At 47.6% G+C, this 12,193-nt stretch overlaps 1 protein-coding gene across 3 annotated transcripts in view; it reads left to right on the forward strand.

Annotated features, from left to right (window-relative positions):
* The window catches only part of NRF1 (nuclear respiratory factor 1), a 96,016-nt gene that overhangs the window by 19,357 nt on the left and 64,466 nt on the right, over positions 1-12,193 (forward strand). For 2 of the 3 annotated variants that reach the window (XM_030455738.1, XM_030455751.1), the window contains exons 2-4: positions 5,885-6,116; positions 9,402-9,516; positions 11,710-11,836. In XM_030455738.1, coding sequence (XP_030311598.1) covers positions 5,894-6,116; positions 9,402-9,516; positions 11,710-11,836 — 465 coding nt within the window. In that variant the 5' untranslated portion in view covers positions 5,885-5,893. The remainder of the gene's footprint in view (positions 1-5,884; positions 6,117-9,401; positions 9,517-11,709; positions 11,837-12,193) is intronic. The other variant, XM_030455745.1, reaches the window with a different exon arrangement.

The raw sequence follows: 12,193 nt of genomic DNA on the forward strand, positions 1-12,193 counted from the left end.
CTCTCTCAGCCTCTCCTCATAGGGCCTGTGCTCGAGTCCCTTCACCAGCCTGGTTGCCTCCTTTGGACCTGCTCCAGGACCTCTACATCCTTCTTAAACTGAGGGGCCCAGAACTGGACACAGTACTCGAGGTGTGGCCTCACCAGCACTGAGTACAGGGGCAGAATCCCCTCCCTGGACCTGCTGGTGACGCTGTTTCTGATACAGGCCAGGATGCCATTGGCCTTCTTGGCCACCTGGGCACACTGCTGGCTCCTGTTCAGTTTCTTGTCAATCCAGACTCCCAGGTCCCTTTCTGCCTGGCTGCTCTCCAGCCACTCTGTGCCCAGCCTGGAGCTCCCCATGGGGTTGTTGCGGCCAAAGTGCAGGACCCGGCACTTGGCCTTGTTGAACCTCATCCCGTTGGAATCAGCCCAACTCTCCAGTCTGTCCAGGTCCCTCTGCAGAGCCCTCCTGCCTTCGAGTTGGTCCACACTTCCTCCCAGCTTGGTGTCATCTGCGAATTTGCTGATGATGGACTCAATCCCTTCGTCTAGGTCGTCGATAAAGATATTGAACAGAACTGGGCCCAACACTGATCCCTGGGGGACACCACTGGTGACCAGCTGCCAACTGGATGCAGCCCCGTTCAGCACCACTCTCTGGGCCCGGCCCTCCAGCCTCCTTTTGTGCTGGTTATATCTCTACATTCACACCACAGATTATGCTGAGCAGACAAGGCTTTCATTTTAATCCAGGTGGTTTTCAAGTTAATGTGGAGTTTATGGGATCTGTGTTCAGTTCCTCTTGTTTGCTGCCAGTTTGAGTGGTCCAGGTTCTGCTCTTTCTCCTGTGTCTGGGTTTCTTCCAGTGATGGTGTCACAGCCATTGATCATCACTGGCAGAACATCAAAGGAGCCTCAGACACAGGCATGAGGCTGTGATGAGAGGGACTTTATCCTCATATTTTATTTTTTTAAGCCCTTTAAATGACTTTAAAAATACCTCTGGCTGTCATCCAAGGCTTCTGGACTAAGCTACAACCACCAGGAAATATCTTTGCAGGCATCACCACATCATCAGGGTTTCCTTTCACCTGCAACTCTTGAGGGTTTTTGAAGCAAAATGGGAAGAAACTTTCTTTTTCTGGAATGATGAATGCTCATCTCTCAAATTAATCAAAAGCAATTTTCCTTTCATTCCCTGTGCCTGAATCCCTGTTCAAGTCCAAGTCTGGACTCTCCAGATGCTTTGCTGCCTGGGACAACACCAGCTTAGTGATCACCACCAGAAGCTGCTGCTCAGGGGCTTTGCCCACCAGCTTGGGTGTTACCAACAATCTTTTGGAAATATTTTGAATATTCCCAAGGTTTTCAGCACTCCAAGATAAGATTCATGCCTTTCAGGGTCAAATTCTGGGGATGTTTGGAACAGTTACTACACTTTGTCACTTATATTCTGATCATAGTTTTCTGTGGATAATTTTTTTTTTATTGCAAAGTATTTAAAGTTGTATTACTCATCAAGATTGTTGGGATTTATTTTTCTCCTTCTTTATGGTGTTGGCAAAATAAGTTGATTGAAATGACATTACAGCTGATTTATTTTTTTTTAACCCCCAGTTTCCTTCATCATAGTCCCATCCTTACTGGGGATATTTATTTAAACTGCAGCTATTTTGGGGTGGTTCTAATATTACAATCTGACAGCACCATCTCACTCCAGCAGCCTTTAGGGGGAGGAATGAGTCTGAAGATGCTTTGGCTTTAGCCATGACCTCAGTAGGTTCATAACACCCACCCCACAGACCTGAGTTCCTGGGTAGAAACCAGAAGCTGGGACTCATCTGTTTATGCTCCAAACTGAATCTTTTTTTTCTCATCCCTACTGCTGAGGAGCTTGTAGGGGACCTCTTTAACATTTAGTGGACAAGAAACTCCCTTTCTTGGGGCAGTAATGTTTGTGGCACTATCATTTTGGGAGATGTGGCTCCTTCCCAGCACAGAGGGGGTCATGGCCATGGGCAGTGTCCCCTCCCTGGCCCTGCTGCTCACACAGCCCAGGACATGGGGGGTTTGATGCCTCTGTTGAGCTTCTCCTCACCCCACACCCCTAAGTTTGGATTGCCAGGAAGCTGAAGAGGAGGCAGCAGTGTGCCCAGGTGGCCAAGAAGGCCAATGGCATCCTGGGCTGGCTCAGGAACAGCGTGGCCAGCAGGTCCAGGGAAGGGATTCTGCCCCTGTGCTCAGCTCTGGGGAGGCCACAGCTTGAGTCCTGTGTCCAGTTCTGGGCCCCTCAGCCCCTCAGGAAGGAGATTGAGGTGCTGGAGCAGGTCCAAAGGAGGCAACTGGGCTGGGGAAGGGACTGGAGCACAGATCCTGTGAGGAGAGGCTGAGGGAGCTGGGGGTGTTGAGGCTGGAGAAGAGGAGGCTCAGGGGAGACCTCATCACTCTCTGCAACTCCCTGAAAGGAGGTTGGAGCCAGGGGGGGTTGGGCTCTTTTCCCAGGCAACTCTCAGCAAGACAAGAGGGCAGGGTCTCAAGTTGTGCCAGGGGAGGTTTAGGTTGGAGATTAGAAAGAATTTCTTTCTGGAGAGGGTGCTCAGGCATTGGAATGGGCTGCCCAGGGAAGTAGTGGATTCTCCGTGTCTGGAGATCTTTCCAAAGAGCCTGGATGTGGCACTGAGTGCCATGGGCTGGGAACTGCAGTGGGAGTGGATCAAGGGTTGGACTTGATGATCTCTGAGGTCCCTTCCAACCCAGCCCATTCTGTGATTCTATGATTCTAAGTCCTTCTCCTCAGGGCTGCTCTCCAGCCATTCTCCATCCAGCCTGGATTTTTCTTGGGATTGTCCCTCCCTGAGGCTGCCATGGGTCTCCCTCTCCAGCCTCCCCAGGTACCTCTGGATGCTCTCCAGCATGTTGAGCACACCATGGAGCTCTTGGTGTCATCAACAAATTTACTGAGGGTGCCCTCAGTCCCACTGGGATGTCACCAAAGCTTTCCTGATGGTTGAGCTACAACCCCTCCATGTCTCCATCAGAGGAAATTGCTGTGGTCTCCCTCTCTGACCAGCAGAGCAAGGTTGGGACGTCCCAAGAATCTGAATTGTCAGGTAACCAGAGAGAGGTGAACGGGGTGAAGTACTTTGAATATTGGGTTTGGATTTGGGTTTTCCTCTTTTTTTTTTATTTTTGGAAGTTCAGTAACACTTCAGAAAGATCCAGCTGGATTTCTTTGTATTAGTAAAGGAGAAACCATACCAAAGTGGCCAGGTCAGATGTGACTTCTCAGAAAGATGAAGGATGCTGTGGTGGCTGCAGAAGGAAGGAATTAATTTTGCAAATGAATACTCAGGATGTGGTGGCTGGGAAACCTGCTGGTTGAGCAGGAGGGTGGCTTTTCATCTTTGCCAACATCTCAGCTGGCTGGACAAGTCCAGGTGAGGTGATGATTTGCCACCACCCTCTGTGTGGCTGAAGCAGAGCAAGCCCAGCATGGTTTGATTGCTGTGATGTGTGCACTGGTGTGCTCAGGGTGATCTTTTGATGGTTTTCTACCCAACAAACTCCTTTGGCTTGTTCCAAGTCTCCTTTCAATATCTTGGTCCTGCTGCTACACCAGAAGCTTCATCTCATCTCCTGTTCCACAAGGCACAAACCTCTGGCTTTTTGGCCAGGAGGATTTCTCTTAATCCTGGCCAAAAAAATATTTTCCCTGCATTTGAGCTTTTGTTTCCTGTAAAAAGAGAGGGGTTAAAGTCAAACGTGGAGAATGGTTTTAGAAAGGGTCCTGTTTTGAGGACAGGACTCTCTAAAATAATTGCATCCCTAATTTTGGGATCCTCAAGTTGGAAGTTGCCTTTGACAGAGCTGTTTTGTGGATGTCCATAACATCCAGATAGTTGAGTAGAAAAAAAAAAAAAAAGGTTCAGAAACCTGCTGGGGAGGGGGAAAAAGAAATTATCTGTCATGTTTTAGCTCTTTGGGCAGCAGATTCAAGGCAGAAATAAATGCATCTAAATAGCTCTCACTGCCCTCACTCCCACCTCTTCTTCCATTTGTTGCCTGGACTCTGGCAGCATCTTCCTTGCTTCTCAGCTTGTGCTGCTCCAGGTGTTGCTGCAAAAGATTCTTCTTCCTCCACAGCCCTGGTTGTGCTTTGTCCCCTTGTTCTCTCTCCTGAATTCAGACCAAGCCTCTGGTCCTCTCCTTTAACCTCCTTCTGCCCACACCCCATCTTCTGTTCCTGTTTGCCCACTCACTGCCAGCTTCAGCTGAGGTGTCTTCCTTTTCTTTTCCCTTTTCTTTTCCCTTTTTCCTTTCCTTTATTTTCCTTTTTCCTTTCCTTTTTCCTTTCCTTTTTCCTTTCCTTTTCCTTTCCTTTTTCCTTTCCTTTTTCCTTTCCTTTTTCCTTTCCTTTTTCCTTTCCTTTTTCCTTTCCTTTTTCCTTTCCTTTCTCCTTTCCTTCTCCTTTCCTTTCTCCTTTCCTTTCTCCTTTCCTTTCTCCTTTCTTCTCCTTTTTCCTTTCCTTTCTCCTTTTTCCTTTCCTTTCTCCTTTTCCTTCCTTTCTCCTTTTTTTTCCTTTTTCCTTTTTCCTTTTTTCCTTTTTCCTTTTTCCTTTTTCCTTTTTCCTTTTTCCTTTTTCCTTTCCTTTTCCCTTTTCCCTTTTCCCTTTTCCCTTTTCCCTTTTCCCTTTTCCTTTTCCTTTTTTCCTTTTTCCTTTTTCCTTTCCTTTCTCCTTTTTTTCCTTTTCCTTTTTCCTTTTTTTTCTTTTTTCCTTTTTTCCTTTTTCCTTTTTCCTTTTTCCTTTTCCCTTTTTCCTTTTTCCTTTTTCCTTTTCCTTTTCCCTTTCCCCTTTCCCCTTTCCCCTTTCCCCTTTCCCTTTCCCCTTTTTCCCTTTTTCCTTTTTCCTTTTCCCTTTCCCTTTCCCCTTTCCCCTTCCCCTTTCCCCTTTCCCCTTTCCCTTTCCCTTTCCCTTTCCCCTTTCCCCTTTCTCCCTTTCTCCTTTTCCCTTTCTCCTTTTCCCTTTCTCCTTTTCCCTTTCTCCTTTTCCCTTTCTCCTTTTCCCTTTCTCCTTTTCCCTTTCTCCTTTCTCCTTTCTCCTTTCTCCTTTCTCCTTTCTCCTTTCTCCTTTCTCCTTTCTCCTTTCTCCTTTCTCCTTTTTTTCATTTTTCCTTTTCCTTCTCTGGAGCCTTTCCAAACCCCCCTGGCTGTGTTCCTGTGTGGGCTGCCCTGGGGGATCCTGCTGGGGCAGGGGGGTTGCACTGGGGCATCTCCAGAGCTCCCTTCCCACCCCTAACTTCCTGTGATTTCTTTGGTTTACCACCAGCTGCAGGAAATGAATCTGCTTTATGTAACATTTGTTGGGTTATTATATTTATATAATATTTGTGCAATGCTTTTTCCCTGCTTCTGGGCTCCAAGTGAGTAATGAAACAGAAGTGGTCTCCAGAACACAACATCTCCATTGCCCTTGTTTGTGTCCTGAGCTCTTGAGGTTGGAGGAGGGAGCTCGTGGATCACCCTCAAACATCTTCCCTGAAAGCTCTTGAAGTAGCAAAAATAAATTGGACCTTTGGTCAGAGCCCTTGGTACACAGTGGGGAGGGATTTGTAATCTTGGAGCTACAAGATCCTTGGAGACCTTTCCTCCAGCAAAGGTCTCTGGGTGGCCTCTGGGTGTTGTGTTGTTTTGAGGATGGATTTTCAAACTAAACCTTGAAATTCCTCTTCTGGTTCTTCTGCAGTTTTCATTTCTTTCTTGCAGAAGACCACTGCCACCTGGAGAAGTGATTTCTGCTCCCTCTTGGTCATCCCCTGCCCACCTAGCTGGTTCTGGCTCTTCTCCCTTCTGGTACATCCATGTCCATAACCCCTTCCTGCCATTTTTGTCTCCCCTGACAGTAGCTATTGATGGAAGAACACGGGGTGACCCAAACGGAGCACATGGCCACCATCGAGGCCCACGCAGTGGCCCAGCAGGTGCAGCAGGTCCATGTGGCCACCTACACAGAGCACAGCATGCTGAGTGCAGATGAAGATTCCCCCTCCTCACCAGAGGACACCTCCTATGATGACTCTGACATCCTCAACTCCACAGCTGCTGACGAGGTCACTGCCCACCTGGCTGCAGCAGGTGAGTGGGTTGCTCAGTGTTGGGCACCTCCTCTAGCAGAGGTTATTTATGAAAAGAGTATTTGGGGTGATCTTGTCACCCCATGGGTTGGTCTGAACCCCTCCTCATTTCTCTGCCTTTACCAGTTCTTCTTCACTGAGATTTGCATTGGTCAACCACTGGAGGAGGCTTTTCCAGGGAAGTGGTGGAGTCACCATCCTTGGAGGAATTTAGATTATAAATGTGGTGCACATGGTTCACAGTGCTGGGTGAGCAGTTGAACTTGATGGTTTAAAGGTCTTTTTCAACCAAAATGATTCTTTGATTCTATGAAAGGGGGGATGCCAGGGATGGAGAGTTCCATGAGGAAGAGAATAATGTTGATGTGTGAAGAACTAAATACAAAACACCAGTGAGTAAGCTGAGGCTGGAATCAGAGCATCACAGGCAGTTGGATGTGATGATTTTAGGGTGTCGCAGATGACACCAAGCTGGGAGGAAGTGTGGACCAACTCGAAGGCAGGAGGGCTCTGCAGAGGGACCTGGACAGACTGGAGAGTTGGGCTGATTCCAACGGGATGAGGTTCAACAAGGCCAAGTGCCGGGTCCTGCACTTTGGCCACAACAACCCCATGGGGAGCTCCAGGCTGGGCACAGAGTGGCAGAAAGGGACCTGGGAGTCTGGATTGCCAGGAAGCTGAACAGGAGCCAGCAGTGTGCCCAGGTGGCCAAGAAGGCCAATGGCATCCTGGCCTGTATCAGAAACAGCGTCACCAGCAGGTCCAGGGAGGTGATTCTTCCTCTGTACTCAGCACTGGTTAGGCCACACCTCGAGTCCTGTGTCCAGTTCTGGGCCCCTCAGTTTAAGAAGGATGTAGAGGTCCTGGAACAGGTCCAAAGGAGGGCAACCAGGCTGGTGAAGGGACTCGAGCACAGGCCCTATGAGGAGAGGCTGAGAGAGCTGGGGCTGTTCAGCCTGAAGAAGAGGAGGCTCAGGGGAGACCTCATTGCTGTCTACAACTACCTGAAAGGAGGCTGTAGCGAGGTGGGAACTGGACTCTTCACAGACGACCTTCAACAAGACAAGAGGACAGAGTCTTAAGTTGTGCCAGGGGAGGTTTAGGTTAGATATTAGAAAGAATTTCTTCACGGAGAGGGTGATTAGGCATTGGAATGGACTGCCCGGTGAGGTGGTAGATTCTCCGTCCCTGGAGACATTTAAAAACAGACTGGATGTGGCACTCAGTGCCATGGTCTAGCAACTGCTCCGGTGGGTCAAGGGTTGGACTAGATGATCTCTGAGGTCCCTTCCAACCTGACTAATTCTATGATTCTATGATTCTAGGGGTCTTTTCCAACTCTTGACAATTCTGTGATCCATGAGGTTTGCTGTCTGCTTGAACCTTGCACCTCTTTGTCTGTCTGTTCATGTGGAGGTGCTGGGAATAAGATACTGCTTTGCCCAGTAAATAAAAAGGTCCCTGGTAAACACTGCCTCAAATAACAAAACTAAAATACCAAACATGTCAAAGCAAAGCTTATTTCAGGCCCATATAAACAACAGCAAAAATAACTCAGGAGTGCTACGTGGCCCTCCTTAGCTAGGGAGCTGACCTGTCCCAAGGAGGTGTCACAAAGGGTCCTGGCATGGCTGGGCTGGGAAAGGATTTCAGAATCACAAATTCCTTCCAGTGAAGCCCCTGCCAAATCTCCTCCAGATTTGCCTTGTGGTGGAATCTACCTCAACAGGAGGAAAATGCAGTGATAAAGAAGCACTCACAGACTTATCTGACTCTGTATCAGACTTGAGCTGAGGAATAAAGCTCTTGAGGGGCTTGACTGAACCTGTGGAGCTGTGGAAAGCAGCTAAAGTGTATCAGGATGTTTGGATGCATTGAATGTCTCAACAAAAGGGAATATGAACATGTCAAACATCATGGAATGGGTTGGGTTGGAAGGGACCTTAAAGGTCCAGGACCAACCCCCTGCTGCTCAAGTCCCTTCCTCACCCTCCCACCTCTCCCTTGGCCTCTCTCCAGTAGATCCCAGTCTCTCCTCAACTGGGCAGCCCCAAACTGGAGCCAGGATTCCAGGGGTGCTCTCCCCAGGGCAGAGCAGAGCAGAGGAGGAGGAGGAGGAGAACCTCCCTGGATCTGCTGGACACACTTTTCCTGATGCCCCCAGGACACCATTGGCCCTCTTGGCCCCAAGGGCACATTGCTGACCCCTGGAGAATTCCCTGTCCCCCAGGACTCCAAGGGCTTTCTCCAGGGATCTACTTTCCAGCAGGACATCCCCAACTCTGCACTGGCGGTTGGGGTAATTTCTAAACAAACACAGGAGATGAAAAAGAAAAGAGAAAAGGAAAGAAAAAGGAGAAAGGAGAAAAGGAAAAAGAAAGGAGAAAAGGAAAAAGAAAGGAGAAAAGGAAAATGAGAAAAGGAAAAGGGAAAAGGAAAAAAGAAGAGGAAAAGGAAAAGAAAAGGAAAAAGAAAAGGAAGAGGAAGAAGAAAAGGAAAAGGAAGACACCTCAGCTGAAGCTGGCAATAATTCCCTGTCTCCCAGGACTCCAAGGGCTTTCTCCAGGGAGCTGCTTTCCAGCAGGACATCCCAAATCTGTACTGGGGGTTGGGTTATTCCTCCCCAAGTGCAAAACTCTACACTTGATCTGGTTGAACTCCCTGAGGTGAATGAGGTTTACAAGGTTAACATCCTTTACTTGGACTTTGTGTCTGGAGTTTGATCATGGAAGCAGTAATGCTGCCCTGCTGTGCTCTTCTTCAGGGGCCTGTTGCAGAATCCTTCCAGGAACTCTGGATTTTCAATTTCTTTCCCATTGGAACTATTCCTTAGGAGTCTTGGACTCCTGATGCTGTAGTTGATGTGTCCAAGCAGGACTCATGATGTTGTACCTTGTCTCTTCTCCCCTTCTAGTGGGATCTCCTCAGTTGCAGTCAGTTTGTTCAAGTCTTGGAATAACTGAGAGGTTTTCAGTGTGTTTAGAAGACCAAAAATGTAATAATGGGATTATAGAGAAATATCAGACTGTCACCTGGGCTAAGCTGGGGCTTGCCAGTTTGAGGAATCACAGAACCATTAAGGTTGGAAAAGGTCTCTGAGATCATCAAGTCCAAATGGAGCCTTTTTACCACACCCGATGCAGGGAATTTGGGTCACCCTGGACTGGGGAGGACACCCTTGAGCTGAGCCCTTGGAACTCATCCTTGGGGGTGGAGGGCAGTGACCTTTTTCTGTCCCATTCCTCAGCTTCTTGTGCTGATTGACCTCTTGTGGTTTGCTTTTCAGGCCCTGTGGGGATGGCAGCAGCTGCTGCTGTGGCAACGGGGAAGAAACGAAAGCGTCCACACGTGTTTGAGTCCAACCCCTCCATCCGTAAGAGGCAGCAGACACGTTTGCTAAGGTAAAGACTCCTGTCTGCACTCTGACACCTTCATCTGCAGCCTTCATCCACCTGCTGACACCAGGGGCTGGCCCAGAACTTCTCCAGCCTGGGGTTTTTTTTTTTGGTGGCGTCGTTTCTGGAACCCAAGGGCTGTGTTTTAATTAGCAGAAATGGGTTAAAATCCCAGTTCTACTTAGCTTTAATGTGATATTGTGATCACCAGGATTGATGTGACCATTCTGGTGGGATCCACCACTGAGTTCTAACCCAAGCTGGTCACAGGTTAAATCTGTCATGGTAACATTGCCTTGAAAAATGTTCATGGTCGCTTTAATGTCACCTTGAAAAATGCTCATGGTGGCTTTAAGAGCAGAATCTGGAGCTACAGCCATTTCCCTGCTCTCCAGTGGCACAAAAGACTTACCTGCCTAACAAGAAAAAGTTTTTTTTCTGTGTTATGATCCTGGGAATAAATCCAGGCTGTGTGTACCTGGATCTGCTTTGTCAGCAGACCCCATTGTGTGAGCTCTGAATAGTGACCCAGCCTGTAGTGCAGAGGCTTAGGGGAGAAAAATCAAGGTCAGATACCTTGCCAGAGCTGAAACACTTCCTCTGGCTTTAGAAACTTGCTCTGTAGGCAGCAGACTTGTGGAGCCCTTCAGGTGTTGCATTACAGGTGCTCTGAGGCTGTCTGTCCTCCTGATGGCCACCAAGGAGCACTGCTGCTCAAGTGACTGCAGAGGATTTCCTGGAGAGCTCAGCTGCAATTCCATCTTCAGGAAACATTTGTAAATATTGGCTGGTATCATTTACTAGGGTTTTGGAAGAAAGCAATTTTTGCTTTTTAGGTTGTTTTGGCTTTCACTGGGTTATCTCCTAAGAGCTGGAGTATTTCTCACCCCATTTCTTGCTGGCTTCCTCCTGTGTGTATGCTTAATGCATTGAAACAGCCATGGCCAGAGTTTTGCCTTTTTTTCTCCTTCTCTCCTTTTTTAACTCCTGCAAAATCATTGAGAAATTAAGTTGGTTTCCTTGAATTCTGCTTACTCACCTGCAGAGCCCCACAACACCCTTTGCATGTGGTCAAACTGGAATGAAGTGGAGCAGCTTAGTGTTAAATTATATTCCCTGGGAGTGGACTCCCTGTTTTGTTGTTTTTTTTTTTTCTAATTCTATTATTTTTCTCTCTTTAAACGTGAACAATATATTTTTAAGAAACTCTTATTAAAAGGAATGATTTCTTTTCCCTTCTGTGACTCCTTCATTTCACTGCATGGAAGTTACTGACAAAGTGCATTATTTTTTTTTTTTTGCACTCTGTTCAGTTTGATTTCTTTGTACTTGACATTTAAACCACTGGGAAGCAAGAGGGAAATTCCAGTTTCTGAAGCTGGGATCTCTGCATAGCTGCTGGTGGTGTTGGAGCTTTTTGGCCACATCTGCTGCTAACAGCAGGTTCTGAGATGACCAGGGCAGGTACTAAACTGTCACCTTAGGGTGTGCTCAGGCTGTCAGGTGACAGCAGTTACTTTTCTCTTGCTTTATGAGTTTCTGCCAACATTTCTGACACGTTTTCTTGCCTTGCTTAAAAGTGAATAAGAGATGGAAACTCTATGATGGAACATTTTGTTCCTACAGGGAGATCATCCCAAAGGGACTTGCTGGTGTGGCAGTGTCTGAATACTTGGATTTCATGTGTTGAGTTGTTGCAATATTTCTGGTTCTTGCCTCTCCTGTAGTTGTCCTTGAATTCTCACAGTTCTGGTCTGAGCAGGACTTTGGTACCAGAGCATTGCACTGCCCTGTTATGAGCCTGGCTGTAAAATAACCCATCCCTGCAGCCCTCTTCTCTTGAATCATTCATGTTCTTTACCTTACAAGTTTTGTGTTGCTAATACACTTAGGCAGTAACAGAGCAGGTAGGCAGACATTACTCTCCCAGCTTTGCTGCTCTGCTGATTTCTCATTTTCCATCAATGTCAAAATGAGGGAAGGGAAAATAATTGACATTTGAGCTGCTGGGTGACAGCAGGGGACGCAGCAGGCTTGGGAGAGCAGAGGGATAAGCTGGATATGTGGCTAATTTGACCATCTGGGGCTCCATTTCTCACCTGCTTTGTGAACATAAAGAGAGCAGGTAACAATGCAGAGGGTTTTGTTTCTCCAAGGCTTTCATCTCATGCCTGTTCACTGGTTCTGTCTCTGTTTCAGGAAGCTCCGAGCCACGCTGGATGAATACACCACCAGAGTGGGGCAGCAAGCCATCGTTCTCTGCATCTCACCCTCCAAACCCAACCCTGTCTTTAAAGTATTTGGTGCTGCCCCCTTGGAAAACGTGGTGGGTGTCTGTAGGAAAAAGCTGTGCAAGACATTGTTCTCCTTCTCTGCAGGTTTCATCCTGCTCAAGGCAAACCTGGGAGTGATCTACACCAGGTGATCCTGCTCTGGCAGGGGGGTTGGACTCCATGGTCCTCCAAGCCCTAACGTGGTTGGGTTTGGACTTGATCTTCCAGCTCTTGTCTCTTCCAACCCCTAACATTCTGTGATCTGTTTAAAACCCTGGAAACCAGAGCTGAGAGTGGATTTTCTCTGTATGAGTGTTTGCCCAGCACAATTCACCAGGGTCAAACATCTTGAATATATATACCAGATAAATATATATAATGATATTATATTCCTCTTATTCCTCTTATAT

The sequence above is a fragment of the Calypte anna genome, chromosome 1 (assembly GCF_003957555.1).
Source record: "Calypte anna isolate BGI_N300 chromosome 1, bCalAnn1_v1.p, whole genome shotgun sequence".
Lineage (NCBI taxonomy): Eukaryota > Metazoa > Chordata > Aves > Apodiformes > Trochilidae > Calypte > Calypte anna.